The sequence below is a fragment of the Mercenaria mercenaria genome, chromosome 1 (genome assembly GCF_021730395.1).
Source record: "Mercenaria mercenaria strain notata chromosome 1, MADL_Memer_1, whole genome shotgun sequence".
NCBI classification, from domain to species: domain Eukaryota; kingdom Metazoa; phylum Mollusca; class Bivalvia; order Venerida; family Veneridae; genus Mercenaria; species Mercenaria mercenaria.
The window spans coordinates 101,421,183-101,443,453 of record NC_069361.1 but is presented as its reverse complement, the minus strand read 5'-3'; the positions used below and the strand labels follow the sequence as shown (position 1 = coordinate 101,443,453).

Sequence of the window (22,271 nt, the reverse complement as noted above, 5' to 3'; positions counted from 1 at the left end):
CTGCAAACAGACGGACTTTGGAGCTGACGTTTTGTGGGAGGTCTTTTATGTAAGCTAGGAAGGGCAGGGGACCCCTGTGGGACACCTGATGATACTGGGATGGCATCAGAGTTAGTGCCATTTAGGACTACTGATTGGATCCTATTATCTAAAAAGCTTTTGACCCATCTTGTAGACTGAAGTGACCAGATCATTTACTAACATAACTAACTGAGTAACACATGATCTTTTTTCCCTAAAACCATGCTGCAGGTCATATGAGTCATATAAGGATGTGGCAGTTATATTTTTGGCTTAGTTTTATTGCTTATTGTAATGAGAAAACATCTAATTGCTTAATTGCTAAACGGCAATTTTCATGACTGGGTGATTTTTTTTTCAAAATAGATTATATTTCTTATATGCAACATAACATCTCAATATTCTTTATACTTCACATATAAGACAAAATGACTATACTGTATATGGTTTTCACATCATTGAAATGTTCAAAAATACTGAAAATGAGGTCTCAAGATTTCACTGTTTATATGAAATAAGAAGGAACTGAATTAGTATAGTGTAGCCTATTATTGAACAAGGTAGTTTAGGCTAATGAAGTACGGTCTAAATTCAAGTCTTTGTTTATTCTCCGGCGAAACGTGAATCGAGTGCGAAAAAATCATTTTTGCATAAAATGGTTGAACAGACTGTTATAACTGAAGATGAAGCTGCGTTATATGATAGACAAATTCGTCTATGGGGTTTAGATGCACAGAGACGGTATACAAGATAACATTTTAAAATAATTAGTGCTCGATGTCATTTCGGGCCGGTTATTTCGTACCAAATATTCTCGTACTGGTGTTAGAAGTTTATTCGCATCAGATAAACACATGATAAAGTTAACAGATAAATTGTAGCACAGTGGCATATTGTTTGAGTAATATCTACATGTAGCAATAATCTTGAAGAGCTATTGCATGCCAAGTTTTCTGGGCAATTTTCCAGAGAAGCCAGGAGATGGATAATTCTTATCGGTTTCAAGATGTTTCACCTCCTTGATGTTTCTCCCCTAGACTTTTCACCTCCTGGTTGTTTCACCTCCTGTTCATTATATTGATTAAGTAGGTGATAAATGTTCTATTGTTGTACTTGATTGATCTCTGATTAATGGTAAGCATACGTTGAGCAGTCTCAGATCAAAGAAATATAACAACAGAACTTTTAGCACAAACTTAATCAACATATTCAGCAACTTAGAAAATTTATAATTATTTGGAATGTCTATGCTTATATACATTTTACCCTTCCAGGTCCTTATCCAGTGATGAACCTGCAGGTCGTTAAGACATTTGCAAAATCATTTCCTAGATTTGTCCAAATTTAAAAAATAGTAAACAATCTTATTCTGCCTAGTCTACTACAGCCACCTTTAAAGAACTTACATTTAAACTCAAAGTCGACAAGTACGGCATAGTTTTTCTACTTTCATTTTTCAACAAAATGGCCGATCGTCACCGTTATATTTTGCAAGTGTCTAGACTGTGAAGTTGGCATCTTTGAGTTTAAATGTAAGTTATTTAAGGCTGTAGACTAGGCAGAATAAGAGTGTTTAAACAGTGGTTTTTAACTTCTTTTTTTTTTAATGGGGGAACCAATATGGTCACCAAGACTGGACGAGCACCTGTGCGATTTGTAGACATGAGCAGTAGCATAAACAGATTGGATATAATATTTATTAACTTCACCATCTTAGATTTATGTAGTAAAAGTGGTTTTTACTCCATAAAATTAAAACAATACAAAATTATAAATGTTAAAAAAGCTTTAGTCAATTCACTTCTGTCATTAATTAGTGGTATTAATTAAATGATCATCATTACTCCAGTCATTAAAGGAAATATCGGCTCTTTTCAGTTGTATCCCTAAATATGTTTTCTCACCTTTAATCACCAATTAACAAGCTCCTGTCTTAACCAAACATCAAACATCACCACTCCAATTCACATAATCCAAAAATAACGCAAGGCACACACACACACACACACACACACACACACCTGTTTGCAGAATGTCATCATTGCATGACCTTGTTAATTTATCGATAGAGTGATAAATTACATCAACCATAAAGTGTGTAATTAGTGATTTAGTTTGATACATGATACAATAAGCTTGGAATTTTGGATTTCCGTGAGAATAATTGATTTCCTTGTGACGAGAAATGAACCTAAAATCCATGAGACTCTCGGACGATCAGGGGAACTTGACATTTATGCTAATATACCAGTGAGAAACAAGCTATAATTCCAAATAGGAAGAGTTTAGGGGTATGGATACGTACCGCTAAAATCTAAAAGCTATTAAGGATTATGATAAGTAAATTTGTTCAAGCAATAAAAACCCTGTGAATGTGCATAGGTTTTTAGCTCATCTGATTTTTTGAAAAAAAATGATGAGTTATTGTCATCACTTGAGCGGTTGTCGGCGTCGGCGTTGGCGTCAGCGTCGGCGTTGCCTGGTTAAGTTTTATGTTTAGGTCAGCTTTTCTCCTAAACTATCAAAGCTATTGCTTTGAAACTTGGAAGACTTGTTCACCATCATAAGCTGACCCTGTATAGCAAGAAACATAACTCCATCTTACTTTTTGCAAGATTTATGGCCCCTTTTGTACTTAGAAAATATCAGATTTCTTGGTTAAGTTTTATGTTTAGGTCAACTTTTCTCCTAAACTATCAAAGCTATTGCTTTGAAACTTGGAATACTTGTTCACCATCATAAGCAGACCCTGTACAGAAAGAAACATAACTCCATCGTGCTTTTTGCAAGAATTATTGCCCCTTTTGGACTTAGAAAATCAGTTTTCTTGGTTAAGTTTTATGTTTAGGTCAGCTTTTATCCTAAACTATCAAAGCTATTGCTTTAAAACTTGCAACACTTGTCCACCATCATAAGCTGACCCTGTACAGCAAGAAACATAACTCCATCTTGCTTTTTGCAAGATTTATGGCCCCTTTTGGACTTAGAAAATATCAGATTTCTTGGTTAAGTTTTATGTTTAGGTCAACTTTTTCTCTTAAACTATCAAAGCTATTGCTTTGAAACTTGCAACACTTGTTCACCATCATAAGCTGACCCTGTACAGCAAGCAACATAACTCCATCCTGCTTTTTGCAATAATTATTGCCCCTTTTGGACTTAGAAAATCATTTTCTTGGTTGAGTATTATGTTTAAGGCAACTTTTCTCATAAACTATCAAAGCTATTGCTTTAAAACTTGCAACAGTTTTTCACAATCATAAGAGGACACTGTACATCAAGAAACATAACTCTATCCTGCTTTTTGCAAGAATGATGGCCCTCTTTAGACTTAGAAAATCATGGGTAGGACAATATTTCTATTATACAAAAAAAATCAGATGAGCGTCAGCACCCGCAAGGCGGTGCTCTTGTTTAGCTCTTGTGATCGCCCTGTGTCTGTGTTCCGTCGTCATCCGTCCGTTCAAGGTGAGATCAAGGGAAAAGCTTGTTAACACTGTAGAGGTCACATTTATGATATGTCTTCATGAAACTTGGTCAGAATGTTAATCTTGATGATCTCAAGGTCAAATTCGATTCTGGGTCATGTAGGGTCAAAAACTAGGTTACCAGGTCAAATCAAAGGAAAAGTTAGTAAACACTCTAGAGGCTACATTTATGACCATATTTTAATGAAACTTGGTCAGAATGTTAATCTTGATGATCCATAGGTCAAGTTCAAATCTGGATCAGGTGGGGTCAAAAACTCAAATTTGGACGAGTTTGATATTGGATCATCTGGGGTCAAAAACTAGGTCACCAGGTCAAATCAGAGGAAAAGCTTGTTAACACTCTAGAGGTCACATTTTTGGCCCAATCTTAATGAAACATGGTCAAAATGTTACCCTCAATATAATCTTGGACGAGTTTTATATTGGGTCATTTAGGGTCAAAAGCTAGGTCACCAGGTCAAATCAAAGGAAAAGCTTGTTAACACTGTAGTGGCCACATTTTTGATTATATCTTAATGAAACTTGGTCAGAATGTTAATCTTGATGATCTATAGGTCAAATTCAAATCTGGGTCAATTGGGGTCAAAAACTAGGTCACTAGGTTAAATCAAAGGAAAAGCTTGTTAACACTCTAGAGGCCACATTTATGACTGTATCTTCATGAAACTTAATCAGGATGTTAATCTTGATGATCTTCAGGTCAAGTTTGAATCTTGGTCATGTGGGGTCAAAAACTAGGTCACCGGGTCAAATCAAAGGAAAAGCTTGTTAACACTTTAGAGGCTACATTTATGACCATACGGTTACCTTAATGAAACTTGGTCAGAATGTTGATCTTGATGATCTTTAGGTCAGTAGGTCAGGTGACCATTACAGGGCCTTCATGGCCCTCTTGTTTTCTTATTACTTCTCTTAGCCTTTATGGTGAAAATTGATCACCACACATTGGCCTATTTACACTTACATATTATACAATGCTGCCTATGAGGAAGACTCACAGACAACAAGGACTGACATGTACATAAAAATAAACCACTATTTACAGCCAATTTCTCGAGATTATTCAGTTATAGCTGGCAGAAAAATTTATACAAAAATATGTTGTAAAACCGGATTATTTTAATGCTAGGGGCTGTTTGAAATGTCATTATATATAGGCTTCCTCCACTTAAAATATTGTATTTAAATCATGCAGTTTTTCCCTAGTATTTACTTTACATTAGTAATTTTCCCTCTTTCGCAGAATACAGAGCTATTTCCTCCTACTTGTTCTGTTTATGTTCACAGATTGAGAGCTGCTAGAGTCTTACTGATTGGTGTTCGAGGTCTTGGAGCAGAAGTTTCCAAAAATATTGTCCTTGCTGGTGTGAAGTCTTTGACATTACTTGATCATACTAAGGTGACTTATGCATACTGATATATACTATAATTGAATTTATAAATGATTTTAAGAATACTACATTGCATTTACTTACCATGCTTACTGGTATTTTTTTACTCTCAGTCTTTCTGTTGCAAATAGAACAAAATTTGTTGAATTGTTTGATGGATAAAATCCAGAAAGTGACATGTATTTTGAAGATTCAAATATTGAAGCTGTTTTGTTTTATTTTTTAATACGTTTTCTAAATTAGAAAAAGTTCTGAGCTTCCTGAATCTAGCAGAACTCAGCTGATAAAACTTAAAATATCCACTTTGAAAAATCAGCTGTGGTTGCTGTTGATATGTGTTTGATATTTTTGTCTGCAGGTAACAGAGGAAGACGCATGTTCAAACTTCCTTGTGGCTAGAGCAGATGTCGGCAAAAATGTAAGTAGGCCTGGTTAAATCCACATATTTTTCTGCTTCCCGAAGGGCGAGCATATAGTTGCTGCTTTGTCCATCCATCTGTCCATCTGTCTGTCACACTTTTGTCTGGAGTATAACTTGAAAAGTATTAATGGCATTTGATTGAAACTTCACATAATGATAAAGGTCATTGAGACAAAATGCAGTGCCAAAGAATCATAACTCTACCTTACCTAGTTTTTGAATTATCTCCCTTTATTATACTAAATAAGACTTGTCCGGAGCATAACTTGAAAAGTATTAATGGAATTTCCTTGAAACTTCACAAAATCATAGAGGCCATTGACAGGAAGTGCATTGCCAAAGAACCATAACTCTACTTTACCTAGTTTTTGAATTATCTCCCTTTATTATACAAAATAAGGCTTGTCCGGAGTATAACTTGAAAAGTATTGATGGCATTTCATTGAAACTTCACATAATCATAGAGGCCATTGAGACAAAGTGCAGTGTCAAAGAATCATAACTCTACCTTACCTAATTTTTGAATTATCTCCCTTTATTATACAAAATAAGGCTTGTATGGAGCATTACTTGAAAAGTATTAATGGCATTTCTTTGAAACTTCACAAAATGATAGAGGCCATTGACGGGAAGGGCAGTGTCAAAGAATCTTAACTCTATTTTACCTAATTTTTGAATTATCTCCCTTTATTATACAAAATAAGGCTTGTCTGGAGCATTACTTGAAAAGTATTAATGGCATTTCATTGAAACTTCACAGAATGATAGAGGGCTGGCCATTGACGGGAAGTGCAGTGTCAAAGAAAGAACCATAACTCTACCTAAACTAGTTTTTGAATTATCTCCCTTTATTCAATTTACTTCTTTTTATTATCACTATTTTTTTTGTTTCTAATACATTATTCCCCGTATTGGGACAAGCACATGCATTGGGGAGCATCATTCATTTGTACCGATATCCTTGTTCCTTTCTCATTTGAATGATCCTGAGTCATGTCTGACTGTTATCAACTTATCAGCCAAATGTCTATCTGTTGTCAGCATGAAGTTTGTCCATTGTCTGCAAGAAATCTGTCTGTTGCCAGCATGATATACATGTATGTATATTGTCGACAAAATGCTGTCAGTGGTATAGCTGTTTTCAGCAGGACATGTGACCATTGTCAGCACAATGTTTTACCTTTGTTGCCAAGATATTTGCCTGTGGTCACCAAGATGTAATCTCATTTTCTGTTATAATCCAGTTGTCAGCAAGATGTCTGATTGTTGTTTGCAAGATTCTGGCTGTTGTCTTTGAAATATTTACTTACTTCCAGCAAAATATTAGACTGGCTCCCGTCCATATGTTTGTTCTTATTTACATATATATAACTTTATTCATTAAGAGGGAAGTAACTCCAGCAGGTTGTTTCTACATTGACATTTTTTATTGGCCCTGGCTCCGAACATAGATGTGCTTACAGTGCTATTTTAGAGGCTTAAGATTTTCTTATTTTGCTTGCAGTATTTATATAAAAAAATAACCATGCAGCCAGGGAGCCAGGCTAACAAAATATATTTATATATGACTTAAGTCGGCAAGATGTCTACCTATTGTCAGAAAGATGTCACTCAGGTTTTTGTCAGCTAGATGTCTGATTGTTGTCAGCAAAGTGTTTAAATGTTAAGTCAGTGATGGCAGGTGCATGCTCGATTTTGGCAAAAAGGAATTTACTTACTCGATGATGTTTAAAAGTTGTAAAATGGATAAATAATTGGCTTTAAATACTTACGTGTTCCTCAGATGATGGGTTTCTGAGAAGAAATTTTGAAAGGCTGAGTAAGCTAATGGGAAGGGTAGGGAGGGAGATCCGTCTTTGTACGCCTGGTTATGTTTGCCATTATTTGGCTAGCTTAAGCATTTTGAAGCACTCACCCTTAAAGGCAGATGTATTTTAACAGAAAGTTTGCTGCTGCTGGTGATTCTGCAAATCTGAGAGCTGGCAAAGAAATACACACCAAATGTTTAAAAATCAAAAGTTTATGGTCTTTTTTTGTGACAAAACACTTCCTGTAGTTCAGATTTTGTATAGATAAAATTTCTAATCTTTCTTTGTATAAAGAGAGCGGAATGTTCCCTGGACAGGACACAGCTGCTGAACCCAATGGTGGAGGTATCAGCGGACTCGGAGGATGTAGGTGGCAAGCCTGATGATTTCTTCAAAAACTTTGATGTGATCTGTGCACTGTGCTGTAAACCTTCAGAACTGTTCAGAATTAACAAAATCTGTAGTGAAAACAAGATCAAATTCTACTGTGGAGATGTGTTTGGTTACTATGGTTATATGTTCTCAGATCTTGGATTTCATGAATATGCTGAGTAAGTTTGCAAATATTTATACATTTTAATTACCGGTACCTGTTGTGCTAAAAATACAAAGAGACAACAAGATTGGTATTTGTTAGCTTGAATATTGCCTGAGTATTTTATATGAAAAAGGAAAGTCATGCAATACTTGTGACAGTTCATATAGGTATATTTTGAAACTCAAGACCAAATTTTTGATATTTAAATAAGCAGTTTCAGGTTTGAATGGTATGAAGAAAATATTATTAAAGAAATAGACTTGGCTTTATAAAAGGCTCCCTTTTTTTAGGAATACAACATTTAAGCTTATATACATTGTATGCAATAAAATGACAAGAAAAAAAATAGTTTAGTGGTTTTAATTCTGCTCAACTGCAGTGTTTTACAATATGTTTAGTCATTTTTGTGCAGTATCACATAGCTCTAGATGCTGTACTGTAGCTAAGTCCCATTTTCTCTTCAAAACACCTAGATGACTTGAAAGAAAAGCTGATGATTTAATAAATGAACAATACAGAATATAAAGTTTTATTTATAAATGACTTTGGATTAAGTTTAAGGATAGCAAAAATAGTATAAACTGAATCCTTCCTTGCACTGTTGTTTACATAGAAAATGCGAATATACCAGCTTTTGAGATTGTAGAAAATTGTAAATACAATACAAATCCAATTTAGTCTGATACTACATCTTCAACTTTTCATATTTTCCCATTTTTATTCCAGTAGAGTGTGCAGCCTGTACATAGCAGCCTCTGCACTACAAAGAGTGTTATCATGATGCTGACTTAAGAAGAGCTGTGTAGAAAAAGTAGGAAAAACACTTAAGTCAAAAAGAGGCTATGAAATGAAATATTCAGCATTAATGAAGAGCTGTCAGTTGCTGTTTGGTTCCTTAATCTTGGAGATTTCACTTCATAGCCTCTATCCTGTACAGAATATTCATGAATGTTCTCCAAATCTATATGTATATAGTGACAGTTTTGATTTCTGTAGTATTAGTACTACAATGTACTGTAACCATGTGGGATTTGATTTACAGAGAAGTGCAGAAGAAGGTGGCCACATCTTCAGCCTCATCACAGCAGGACGGGGAACCAGCCACAAAGAAAGCCAAAACTGAGGAAATAGAAACAGTTACTGTCAAAAATGTAAGACATTTTATACATAGAGATTACGTATGCCTGCATTCTTTGCATGTTTGCATCATGTGTTATTTTCAGCATTGCTGCCATATTTTTCATTAAGTCCTATAAGAAATAATATATCCCAAACTGTGATTTGTCATTGAATAAAATCATTGTTTGGAGTTTAGGTGCGAATGAATAAAATCTAAAGGGCGCAGCCTGAGTGATGTAAAGATACGCATCAAACGACGAACAATGATTACATTCAGCAGCAAATCACTGAGATATATTATTTCAATTCTAGCAAGTTATCAAGGATTATTGTGTACATCCTTGACAACATTCAAATATTTGCCTGTTTTCAGTGGTTTTCTTTTCAAGCGCGCTGTTTTGACATTTGATGCTGTGATGTTATAATTGTTGCGTACAAAAAATGAACTGTTGCATAATAACACACAATTTTGAGTCTTCTTTGTTCAATAGGAAAACAAACTTGGTTGTGTTAGAATCTTTTGTAAATAATAATGTAGGGATAACACATGCCTTGTTCTAACATCTGTAGAGTCCTTTTCGATAACATGTTGTTGGTGCACTAGCGTTTTGAGATTGAACTGTGCATTATAGGGCTGTAACATATTCACGCTTTGCCACAGAACGTACATGTGTAAAAAGGTGTGATTTCAGTGTGTGAGTGTATTAATCTTTGAATTAACACTAGTTTACACTCGTGTTTAAACACCCCATGAAAATGACAAAAACAGGAGTTTAAAGCTTTCAAAAGAAGTAGAGTTATTTCAGAGTTCTATTAATACTTTAAGTAGTTTTGTGTCATTCTAAATGTTCTGTATCCTGCAATTATAATAAAACAACTTACTTCAAGACATGAAGGTATTGTTTAAGGAAGTGAAGTATGATTGTTGTCGGACATTTCAGTCAGCTCAGTTCACAAGATTTAAAGATGCTCTCGACGTGGACTGGAAAACATCAGAAAATGTGAAAAAAGTTAAAAGAACTCCGTCTGCCTATTTTATTATGAAAGGTATCATTTTGAATATTTCAAAAAGCAATATTAATAACTCAATTTTTAACTCAACTGTTAAAACAATAGTTTGAGCTTTTTCAGTCATCCATCTGCATCTGCATCACAATTCAGCTTTGTACATAAGCTGATATCTTAGTAACCACTTGGAATTCATTGAAACTTCACACACTTGTTATAACTGTGATGTTTTTACATGCAATACACAGGTTCCATATTAAGTTTTTGTTTCTTGCAAAGTTGTGCTCCATTTTCGACTTGGTATTCATTAATTTAATTTTTCGAGTGACAAGGCTTTATAAGATTCATAAGTTATCGTCCTTTAGCAGCTGTGAAATTTGACATATTATGTGATCACCTGCAGTGCGCGTCCTCCACTCAAGATATCCATTCTCTTACTCTTTCACATTCGAATTTGTCTGTCCGGACCATAACTTGACATGCATGAAGCAATCTTGTTTATATTTGGCATGAATGTTAACCTCAATGAGACGAAGTGCCATGCGCAAACCCAAGATTCCTATCTCAAAGGTCAAGGTCACAGCTAGAGGTCAAAGGTTATGTCAGATCTTGTCCGGCCTCATAAATTTGACTTGCATTGAGAAAATCTTGTTTATATTTGGCATGAATGTTAACCTCAGTGAGACAGAGTGTCATGCGCAAACCCCAGGTTCCTATCTCAAAGGTCAAGGTCACAGTTAGGGATTTAATGGTGGGCTCAACCTGTTGCCCGTTGGCATCTAGTATTTTATTACACTTGACTTGCATGGTTGATAAGACAACTATTAGGTTAAAATGATTTTCAACATCATTCGCATAATGTTGAAATAAGTGACTGATGAGTCGTAGGCCTAAAAAAAATATTCTTTGTTTCTGGTAATATGCTAAAAAGAACAGGGTAGGTAGCTCGGAATTTTTTTTGGGGTGGGGGGATTTTTTTTTTATCAAGTGAGACTTTTCAGAAATTATTTTTGTGTTGAAAAATGAATACAAATAAGGGGGTTATGCATTTAGAGCATCAGTAAGTTGATTTCTAACATCACTGACCATGTTGAAATGGTAACATAGTTATATAAATATAGCTTGTATATATGTCGGTTGTATCTTTCACAGTAAAAAACTATTACTGATATTAGTATTAAATTGTATTAAGATGCATATTATTATATGTTGGTAAAGATGTCTGTGGAAAACTAGATAAAGTTTTATATTCAATATTGTTATTGAAATATTTATTATCAGGCACATAGTATTATAGTTTGTAAATGTAGGATGATTTCATTTGCTTTCAGTGCTACTACAGTTTATGGAGAATAAAGATAGACGACCGCAAGTGAGCTCAGTGTCTGAGGACAGTAAACTATTATCAACTTTAAAGTCTGAAGTTCTAGAACAAGTGGGAGTGAACAGTGATCTCATAGATGATGAATTTGCCAGGCAAGTTATTTCTGCAGATTTCATTTGTAATTTGTTGAGCCAGGAGGGAAAAGGAAAAAGATTCTTAGGAAAAATTATTGGATTTTTTGAAAGAAAAATCACTGTTCCATTGTGTATGTGATAATCATAGGGATATGGTTTTGACGTTGTATGTCTGAAGCCATATCTAAGACATGGTGTGCATTATTTTTAGCTTGACTATTCAAAGAATAGTCTAGCTATTCTACTCACCCTGGCGTCGGCGTCGGCGTCACACCTTGGTTAAGTTTTTGCATGCAAGTACATACAGCCATCAATTAAAGGCATATAGCTTTGAAACTTATTTTTTCTTTTTCTAGGTCAATTACCAACCTCTCTGGGTCAAGTTCCATAACTCTGACATGTATTTTGAGCAAATTATGCCCCCTTTTGGACTTAGAAAATTTTGGTTAAAGTTTTACATGCAAGTGACTATCTCCAAAACTAATGCTGATATTGAATTGAAACTTCACATGTGTCTTCGGGGTTATAAAACTAGTTGATAGCAGCAAGTCCCATAACTCTGACTTTCATTTTGGCCAAATTATGCCCCCTTTTAGACTTAGAAAATTCTGGTTACAGTTTTGCATGCAAGTACATACAGCTATTACTAAAAGGCATATAGATTTGAAACTTATTTTTTCTTTTTCTAGATCAATTACCAACCTCACTGGGTCAAGTCCCATAACTCTGACATGTTTTTCGAGCAAATTATGCCCGCTTTTAGACTTAGGAAATTTTGGTTAAAGTTTAACATGCAAGTTTCTATCTCCAAAACTAATGCAGATATTGATTTGAAACTTCACATGTGTCTTCCGGGTTATAAAACTAGTTGATAGCAGCAAGTCCCATAACTCTGACCTTCATTTTGGCCAAATTATGCCCCCTTTTGGACTTAGCAAATTCTGGTTAAAGTTTTGCGTGCAAGTACATACAGCTATTTCTAAAAGGCATATAGAGTTGAAACTTATTTTTTCTTTTTCTAGATCAATTACTAACCTCACTGGATCAAGTCTCATAACTCTGGCATGTATTTTGGGCAAATTATGCCCCCTTTTGGACTTTGAAAATTCTGGTTAAAGTTTAACATGCAAGTTTCTATCTCCAAAACTAATGCAGATATTGAATTGAAACTTCACATGTGCCTTCGAGGTTATAAAACTAGTTAAGAGCAGCAAGTCCCATAACTGATATGCATTTTGGTCAAATTATTCCCCCTTTTGAACTTAAAACTCTTTTGATATTTAACCTTTTTGGGTAATATTTTCCTGCTTCTGGGACAATATTTCGAATAGTCGAGCTTGGCTGTCTTACGGACAGCTCTTGTTATAAAACATATTAGAAACATTGATTTTTGTAAGGAAATGTTATACATATTGCAAATAGAGTTTGGGTTCAATTTTCCATTCGTTCTGTGTCATTCCTCAGACATTATATGGTTTGAAGGATTTTAATAAAACATGTCATAAAATTGACATTATTCAAGATACCTTTAAGGTTAAAAAAGTTCTAACTACCACCCCTAGATACCTTTGAATTGTTGGATACTTTAAATCTGGATGTTGCAAAATAAAACAGAAATTCCTGAAGAAAACCTTTTAGGATTAGGTTGATAAGACAGTGGATCTATAAGTTTCATGTCTAGAAGTGTTAGCCTATGTTAATGATTTGGTTTTGTTGGTGTTGTTTTGACAGGAGGGGCACAGATTCGCCTTGATCATATAGCTGTCTATCAGTCCAACATTTGTCATCCCTATTTCAAAAGTATTTGGCTTTAAAAAGTTACAGGATTGTTATTCGGCAAGTGAAGTTCTACACCTGGAGTTTTGTTTGGTATTTCACTTAGTACAGCCAGAATTATGGCCCTTGATTAGGACAAAACATATGCATAAAGGGCCTTAAAGTTTATGTTGTATGTATGTCAGAAGGTATATGGCCTTGAGTTGTAAATAAATTTTGTTCAGCATGTGAAGTTGTGTACAGTTTGTTTTATTTGGGATTCCTCCCAAACCTATCCCTAACAATTAAAAAAAATCTCAGTTTCTTGTATCTGGTGTTTCTTGGTGATATGTTATAGTATCCTTATTCCCTCTGGCAACCCCACTTTATTTTCTTTTTACTTTCACTTTCTTCTCTTTTTTTATACGCCTAAAGGGACGTATTATGTTATGACGCCAGTGTCCGTCCATCCGTTAGCAATTTCGTGTCAGCTCTGTAACTCTTGAACCCCTTGAAGGATTTCAAAGAAACTTGACACAAATGTTCACCACATGGAGACGATGTGCAGAGCGCTTGTTTCGGATGACTAGCTTCAAGTTCAAGATCACACTTAGGGGTTAAAGGTCACATGAGTGTGTTTCGTGTCTGCTCTGTAACTCTTGAACTGCTTGAAGGATTTCAAAGAAACTTGGCACAAATGTTCACCACACTGAGACGACATGCAGAGCGCTTGTTTCGGGTGACTAGCTTCAAGGTCAAGGTCACACTTAGGAGTGAAAGGTCATATATGACTTTGCTGTGTCTGCTCTGTAACTCTTGAACTGCTTGGAGGATTTCAAAGAAACTTGGCACAAATGTTTACCACAATGAGGCGATGTGCAGAGCACATGTTTTAGATGACTCGCGTCAAGGTCACACTTGGGGGTCAAAGGCCATATATGACTGCTTTGTGTATATTGTTCTGCATTGCAGTGCTCTTGTTTTTATGTGGCAGATCCCTTTTTTGTTCTCTTACAATATTTTTTTTTGTATTACTTCCCTTTTTTGTTACTATAAATAGCTTATTTTGAAACTTTTTTATTATTTGCCGTAGGGAAAAACCGAGACTACTTTTCTGTGGTACAACATGGATGGTACCTCCAATTTTTAGGTGTATTTTGACATAACTTTACTTGGTAAGAATTTTTTTGTGGACTTAGAATTTTTTACTGGATTTTCTTCTTTTTGTTGTTCTTGTCCTTTGGGCTTCAACAGTCAAGTTCTTTAAATTTTGCTCCCATCCTCTGATGTAACTCTTTGGGCGTATATTGACCTGCTTGGCGGTGCTCTTGTTCCTGGTAGTGACAACCTCTAGACATAATATGAAAGTTTACATGGTGTTGCATTTTCAAAAGTAATATATGCAGAAACAATAAGTTGGGTATTGTGTTTTTGTTGGGATTTTTTTGTATATTATTGTGTTAAATAATAAGATTATAAAGCTGTTGTTATTGATATAAATACAATGCGCGGGCTTAGCGCAAAATGTACATGTATATAGAACAGAGTTTTTAAGCCCGCGAATTATGTACATGTATATAGAACAGAGTTTTTCTCTCATTACAGTAAATGTTTTGCTGAGCTGAGCCCTGTATGTGCAATAGTGGGTGGAGTGCTTGGACAAGAAATTATAAAGGTAGACAGCATTGTAGAGATCTGAAATATGCACAAGTCACAAATTTGTTAACCAATACATTAGTATAACAATGGTTTATAAGGAAAACAGTTAAACAGTTTCAATACATATTTCTCATAATTTTATTGTCATTAATTTTTGAAAGGACTAACATAGCATTGGCAGAATCACAGAGAATTTATAAGACTGTCACAGATTATGCATGAGGACAGGCTATGTTAATTAGAGTGATCATATTTTTAGCTCACCTGAACACAAATTGCTCAAAGTGAGCTTATGTGGTTGCCCTGTGTCTGTCGTCCGTTGTCAACCATTTGACTGTTAACACTCTAGTGGTCACAATTTTTGCCCAGTCTAAATGAAAATTGGTCAAAATGTTACCCTCAATAAAATCTTGGACAAATTCTTTATTGGGTCATGTGGGGTCAAAAACAAGGTCACCAGGTCAAATCAAAGGAAAAGCTTGTTAACACTCTAGAGGTCACAGTTTTCTTCCAATCTTAATTAAACTTGGGCAGAATGTTACTCTTAATAAAATCTTGGACGAGTTTGATATTGGTTCATCTGGGGTCAAAAACTAGGTCACCATGTCAAATCTAAGGAAAACCTTGTGTGAGGCCACATTTATGATATATCTTTATGAAACTTAGTCAGAATGTTAATATTGATGATCTTTAGGTCAAGTTCGAATCTAGTCAAAAACTAGGTCACCAGCTCAAATCAAAGGAAAAGCTAGTTAACACTCTAGAGGCCACATTTATGACCATATCTTAATGAAACTTGGTCAGAATGTTAATTTTGCTGATCTTTAGGTCAAGTTCGAATCTGGTCAAAAACTAGGCCACCAGGTCAGATCAAAGGAAATGCTAGTTAACACTAGAGGCCACATTTATGACCGTATCTCAATGAAACTTGGTCAGAATGTTCATCTTGGTGATCTTTAGGTCAAGCTAAAATCTGGGTCAGGTGGGGTCAAAAATTAGGCCTCCAGGTCAGATCAAAAGTAAAGCTTGTTTACAATCTAGAAGCCACATTTATAACTATATCTTCATGAAACTTGGTCAGAATGTTAACCTTGATGATCTTTAGGTCAATAGGTCAGGTGAGTGATACAGGGCCTTTATTTTTCTAATTTTTTTATATATTTTTTTTGTTAGAAAGCCAAGTCGCAAATTCAAAACAATGGTATCTATTTTATGAAGTAGATGGAGGGGTCTCTATGGCTGAGTGGTCGAATCACCCCTCTAAATGTGTATTTGAAATTTTGCTTGAGGTTAAGAATTGTTCAACACTGGCTGACTGAAAGTAGATGGTTCTACCCAGGTGTCTGTCCTTATTGGAATAATGCCAAAATGGGCACCAGGGATCTTCCTTCAAAAGACACCATATGATATGAATTGAAATGATGTGACTCTTAACCCAACAAAAAAATCAAGCAGATGGAACCTCTTTGACCTAATGGTAAAGGGACTAACTCTCATTCTTTTACTGTGGTTTTAAAACCTGGCTTGGGGTGTAACATTCTTGTGTGTGAGGAAACCATCTAGCATGCTTGCATAAAGTTTGCAGTTCTACCCAGACACTTTTGTCTGAAATAATACATGAAGGTATCCCTTGAGTTTTTTCTACAAATGAAAGATGGGAAGTTGTCATATGATTTTAGGTTTTGTTAGTTTGACTTAAAACCTGATAAAAAGATCTAGGAAGGTAATGTATATGATTGGGCATAAATCACAAATTCTTAACCTTTAGCCTGCTGGTTGCAAGTGATTCTGCCTTTGTGACCAGTACAGACCAAGATTAGCCTGTACAAAAGTGCTGGCTAATCATGGTCTGCCTGTTCGCTTTTCAGTCAGTAAATTTTCTGTGAACACCCCTTCGAATAATAAATGGTATTGCCCAAATCAAATGTCGGACAGTCCATTTTTAGCCCACCATCATGATGATGGTGGGCTATTAAAATCACTCTGCGTCCGTGGTCCGTCATTCCGTCCGTCAGTCCGTCCGTCCGTCCGTCCATCCGTTAACAATTTCTCGTTATCGCATCTCCTCAGAAACTACTGGGGGGATTTTGACCAAACTTTGTCAGAATGATGTATTGGTACCCTAGTTGTGTCCTCCTGAAAATCAGACTGGTTCAACAATTTATGAGTGAGTTATGGCCCTTTGTTTATTTCTATAATTTATATAGATTTATATAGGGAAAAACTTTGAAAACCTTCTTGTCCAAAACCACAGAGCCTAGGGCTTTGATATTTGGTATGAAGCATCATCTAGTGGTCCTCTACCAAGATGATTCAAATTATTTCTCTGGGGTCAAATATGGCCCCGCCCTGGGGGTCACATGGTTTATATAGACTTATATAGGGAAAAACTTTGAATAACCTCTTGTCCAAAACCACAGGGCCTAGGGCTTTGATATTTTGTATGTGACATCATCTAGTGGTCTTCAACTAAGATTGTTCAAATTATACCCCTAGGGTCAAATATGGCCCCGCCCTGGGGGTCATATGGTTTACATAGACTTATATAGGGAAAAACTTTGAAAATCTTCTTGTCCAAACCACAAAGCCTAGGGCTTTGGTACTTGTAATGTAGCATCATCTAGTGGTTCTCTACCAAGTTTGTTCAAATTATCCTCCTAGGGTTAAATATGGCCCCGCCCCGGGGGTCACATGGTTCATATAGACTTATATAGGGAAAAGCTTTTAAAATGTTCTTGTCAGTAACTACAACATTCAAACTTGGACCACATGTATATTTTTGAGTGGCAAGATGAACCTTGACATGAGTTGACCTTGATTTTGACCTAGTGACCTACTTTCACATTTCTGTAGCTACAGCCTTCAAATTTGGAACACATGCATAATTTTGTGCACTGGAAAAAACTTTGACCTTTATTTTGACCTAGTGACCTACTTTCACATTTTTGAAGGTACAGGCATCAAATTTGGACCATATGCATAGTTTCCTGTTTCAAAATGAAATTTGACATTGATTTTGACCTAGTGACCTACTTTCACATTTCTCAAGCTACAGCCTTCAAATTTGGACTACATGCATAGTTTTGTGTACCAAAAAAAAACTTTGACCTTGACATTGACCTAGTGACCTACTTTCACATTTTTGAAGGTACAGGCTTCAAATTTGGACCACATGCATAGTTTTGTATTCTGAAATAAAATTTGACCTTGATTTTGACCTAGTGACCTACTTTTACATTTCTCAAGCTACAGCCTTCAAATTTGGACCTCTTGCATAGTTTTGTGTACTGAAATGACCTTTGACCTTTACATTGACCTAGTGACCTACTTTCACATTTTTAAGGTACAGGCTTCAAATTTGGACCACATGCATAGTTTTGTATTCCGAAATAAAATTTGACCTTGATTTTGACCTAGTGACCTACTTTTACATTTCTCAAGCTACAGCCTTCAGATTTGGACCACATGCATAGTTTTGTGTACCGAAACAAACTTTGACCTTTACATTGACCTAGTGACCTACTTTCACATTTTTGAAGGTACAGGCTTCAAATTTGGACCACATGCATAGTTTTGTATTCCGAAGTAAAATTTGACCTTGATTTTGACCTAGTGACCTACTTTTACATTTCTCAAGCTACAGCCTTCAAATTTGGACCACTTGCATAGATTTGTGTTGTGTACGGAAATGAAATTTGACCTTGAGCTAGTCAGTAAGTCTTGAAATTTGGAACACTCAAAAATGGCACATTGGTGGGCGCCAAGATCACTCTGTGATCTCTTGTAGAAATTTAGCAGAGTAATGGTGAATGACAGGAATATTGTGCTTTCCAATTCTATATTAAGGTGATGTTGAAAAATATTTATACTATGATTCACCTGAGATAATTATACTGACGGTAAGCCAGTCATTATATTAATTATTTGAACAGTTACAAAATGTACAGAATATCTGAAAGAAATATACTATTGTTGCAGGCTGTGTCTCATAAGGATGCTCCACATAACAATTTCTTTTTCTACAATGGTGTGGAGGGAAGTGGACTGGTGGACAAGATTGGCAGCTAGATTATCAAGGAGACCACTTCCACTTGTATAAAGTGATTACCTGTGCTACTTCTAAAATCTGACAGTTGAGGAGATTGTGGGACCATGTTTACATAAAATAGCTGTTGTGGATAATGCCTTGTTTATTTTCACATAAAGAAATGTATTTTTTTCTCGGATTTAGTCCTGGAAGGACTTACATAAGGTTTTAGTCATAGTTGACTTGGTGGCAATGGAGTCAACATGGCAACTTACAGGTTTATTGTTGAATGGGTATCTTAGTTATTACAAGTCTTTCTCTTTCAGAAGTATCTTCTAAAGAAGTAACCTTGACAAAGTCTTTATTTCGAGGAGATACACAGCCTGACTGAAGTTTTGTCAGTGCTGTAAGAAGCTGTGTCTACATGCCTCATTGTTCTTCCTCTATGTAAGATGCTTCTACTTCTGTGACATGACGAGGGCTTGGTGCAAAACTATTGTAAGTGTATATAAATAAAGAACAAGATACAATAGTTTTGCACCAAGCCCTTGATTATTGATGTATCTCAACTTTGTATCATTTGCAATAGTTGCAATATTTTTCTAATAAATAAAGGCAAGAAAATTCTTTCATTTACTGACTTCCTTTGTTTCTAATATCATTTTGAAGAAAATTATCTGTTTATCATGTTTATTGATTTATATATGTATATATAGTGCATGCTTGTCAGGGATGTGGAATTTCTAAGTCATACTTGTCCGACTGGAGAAATTGGCCAACAGTTTTTTGGGGGGTTTTTTTGCTTGCTGACAAGTGCATTTTTTAATTTGGTTTGTGTGCAGACAAGCATATATTTTTTAGGTATAAATAAAAAAGTAAAAAATAGTAATATACTAACGCTGTTCAAGTTTATGGGGGTGATAAAATAAAGGTATGAAAGGTTTTACTTGCTGAGGGCCTTTGGATTGCTGCAGTTTTGGAAAAAACCATGTCCTTGAATCAAAATTTAGCATCTATTTGCCACTTTCTGATTGGCTCTTGGCCTTGGTCTCGTGTGACTTTGTACACAATAACACAACGAATAGAAACTGAAAACTTAAACAATTCTCGCAGAACTTTAGACAAATTTGTTGTTACAGCATAATAATAATGATAATTTCTTTATTTTACGAAGGTGAACTCATTATGCGATGACATGAGTCGGAATATTTCAAGAGTAGTCCCAGTTTTTTTTAATTCAGCTGACTTGACACTGGTGAGGTTTGGGCATTGCATTTTGTTATACTGTATTGGTTGCATGAACCCAAGCCTTGCGGACATAACTTCAGTCTTCATATAGATGCAAAAGTGTTGATTGCTTTTTTATTGTCACAGTTACAGAAATACACTGTATTATGTTTTCTTTATATAACTTGTCAATATGCACATTATTTCTATCGTTTGACATTTTCAAAGCTTACCTTCTCAAGTTGTGTGTACGCTTTTGATTAAATTGAGGCCTGTTACGAGTAGTCATCCTTAAGTCTCACTTGTCCTTGGACAGATGAAATATATTGGGATTTCCACACCTCTGCCTCAAATACTGTAAAATCATTTAATTTTGTGGATATAAAACTTTGTGGTTTTGGTTAAAACAGCAGTTTAGTGGGGATATGAATCGTGGATTTTCACTTTTGAACATAAAATGAATGGGAATTTTTCTTTTTTATTGGGATTAAACTTCGTAGATTGACTTGACCACGAAATCCATTGAAATTAGTCCCCGCATGAATATTAAGGATTTCACAGTAGATTACAGTATAAGATAGAAATGTCTATAAAATCCAAAATTAAAGTGTTTTATGAGATAAAATACATCTAAATGTCATCAGTTTTACATCAAATACATGTATTTATTGTGTTTAAAGCACATTTTTTACTGTGAGTACATATTTTATAGACTACACACTAAATACTATTTCTGCGTATTTCATATCTACATATTTTAAACTCCACACTATATAGCATGTCTACGATTTTTGTAGAGCCCACTTGCAGTGAGCTCAATATAGTCGCCACTTTTGGTGTATGTGCATCCGTCCAATTTTGTACGCACCATAACTTTGACATGCACAGACCAATCTTGTTAGCCCACCATCATCAGATGGTGGGCTATTCAAATCACTCTGCGTCCGTGGTCCGTCGTCCTTCCGTCCGTCCGTCCGTCCGTCAGTCCGTCCGTCCTTCCGTCCGTTAACAATTTCTCGTTATCGCATCTCCTCAGAAACTACCGGGGGGATTTTGACCAAACTTTGTCAGAATGATGTACTGGTAGCCTAGTTGTGTCCCCCTGAAAATCAGACTGGTTCAACAATTTTTTAGTGAGTTATGGCCCTTTGTTTATTTCTATAATTTACATAGATTTATATAGGGAAAAACTTTGAAAATCTCCTTGTCCAAAACCACAGAGCCTAGGGCTTTGATATTTGGTATGAAGCATCATCTAGTGGTCCTCTACTAAGATGGTTCAAATTATTTCCTTGGGGTCTAATATGGCCCCGCCCCGGGGGTCACATGGTTTATATAGGGAAAAACTTTGAAAAACCTCTTGTTCAAAACCACAGGGCCTAGGGCTTTGATATTTTGTATATGACATCATCTAGTGGTCTTCTACTAAGATTGTTCAAATTATCCCCCTAGGTCTAATATGGCCCCGCCCCAGGGGTCACATGGTTTACAATGACTTATATAGGGAAAACCTTTGAAAATCTTCTTGTCCAAACCACAAAGCCTAGGGCTTTGGCATTTGTAACGTAGCATCATCTAGTGGTTCTCTACCAAGTTTGTTCAAATTATCCCCCTAGGGTCAAATATGGCCCTGCCCTGGGGGGTCACATGGTTCATATAGACTTATATAGGGAAAAGATTTTAAAATCTTGTCAATAACCTACAACATTCAAATTTGGACCACATGTATGGTTTTGAGTGGCAAGATGAACCTTGACATGAGTTGACCTTGATTTTGACCTAGTGACCTACTTTCACATTTCTGTAGCTACAGCCTTCAAATTTGGACCACATGCATAGTTTTGTGCACTGAAACAAACTTTGACCTTGTCATTGACCTAGTGACCTACTTTCACATTTTTGAAGGTACAGGCTTCAAATTTGGACCACATGCATAGTTTCGTGTTCTGAAATGGAATTTGACCTTGATTTTGACCTACTGACCTACTTTCACATTTCTCAAGCTACAGCCTTCAAATTTGGACCACACGCATAGTTTTGTGTACCGAAACAAACTTTGACCTTTACATTGACCTAGTGACCTACTTTCACATTTTTGAAGGTACAGGCTTCAAATTTGGAACACATGCATAGTTCTGTGTTCCGAAATAAAATTTGACCTTGATTTTGACCTAGTGACCTACTTCCACATTTCTTGAGCTACAGCCTTCAAATTTGGACCTCTTGCATAGTTTTGTGTACCGAAATGAACTTTGACCTTAAGATTGACCTAGTGACCTACTTTCACATTTCTGTAGCTACAGGCTTCAAATTGAGACCACATGCATAGGATTGTGTACCGAAACAAA

General features: G+C 35.7%; 1 protein-coding gene across 1 annotated transcript; it reads left to right on the top strand.

The window, feature by feature from the left end:
* Positions 1 to 603: 603 nt before the first annotated feature.
* Positions 604 to 19,328, top strand: LOC123528691 (SUMO-activating enzyme subunit 1-like). Its single transcript, XM_045308622.2, has 9 exons — positions 604 to 762; positions 4,800 to 4,911; positions 5,262 to 5,321; positions 7,427 to 7,683; positions 8,713 to 8,821; positions 9,731 to 9,836; positions 11,129 to 11,273; positions 14,616 to 14,685; positions 18,648 to 19,328. The coding sequence occupies exons 1-9, from the start codon at positions 677 to 679 to the stop codon at positions 18,735 to 18,737; spliced, it is 1,035 nt and encodes a 344-aa protein (XP_045164557.2). The 5' UTR covers positions 604 to 676; the 3' UTR covers positions 18,738 to 19,328.
* Positions 19,329 to 22,271: the final 2,943 nt, after the last annotated feature.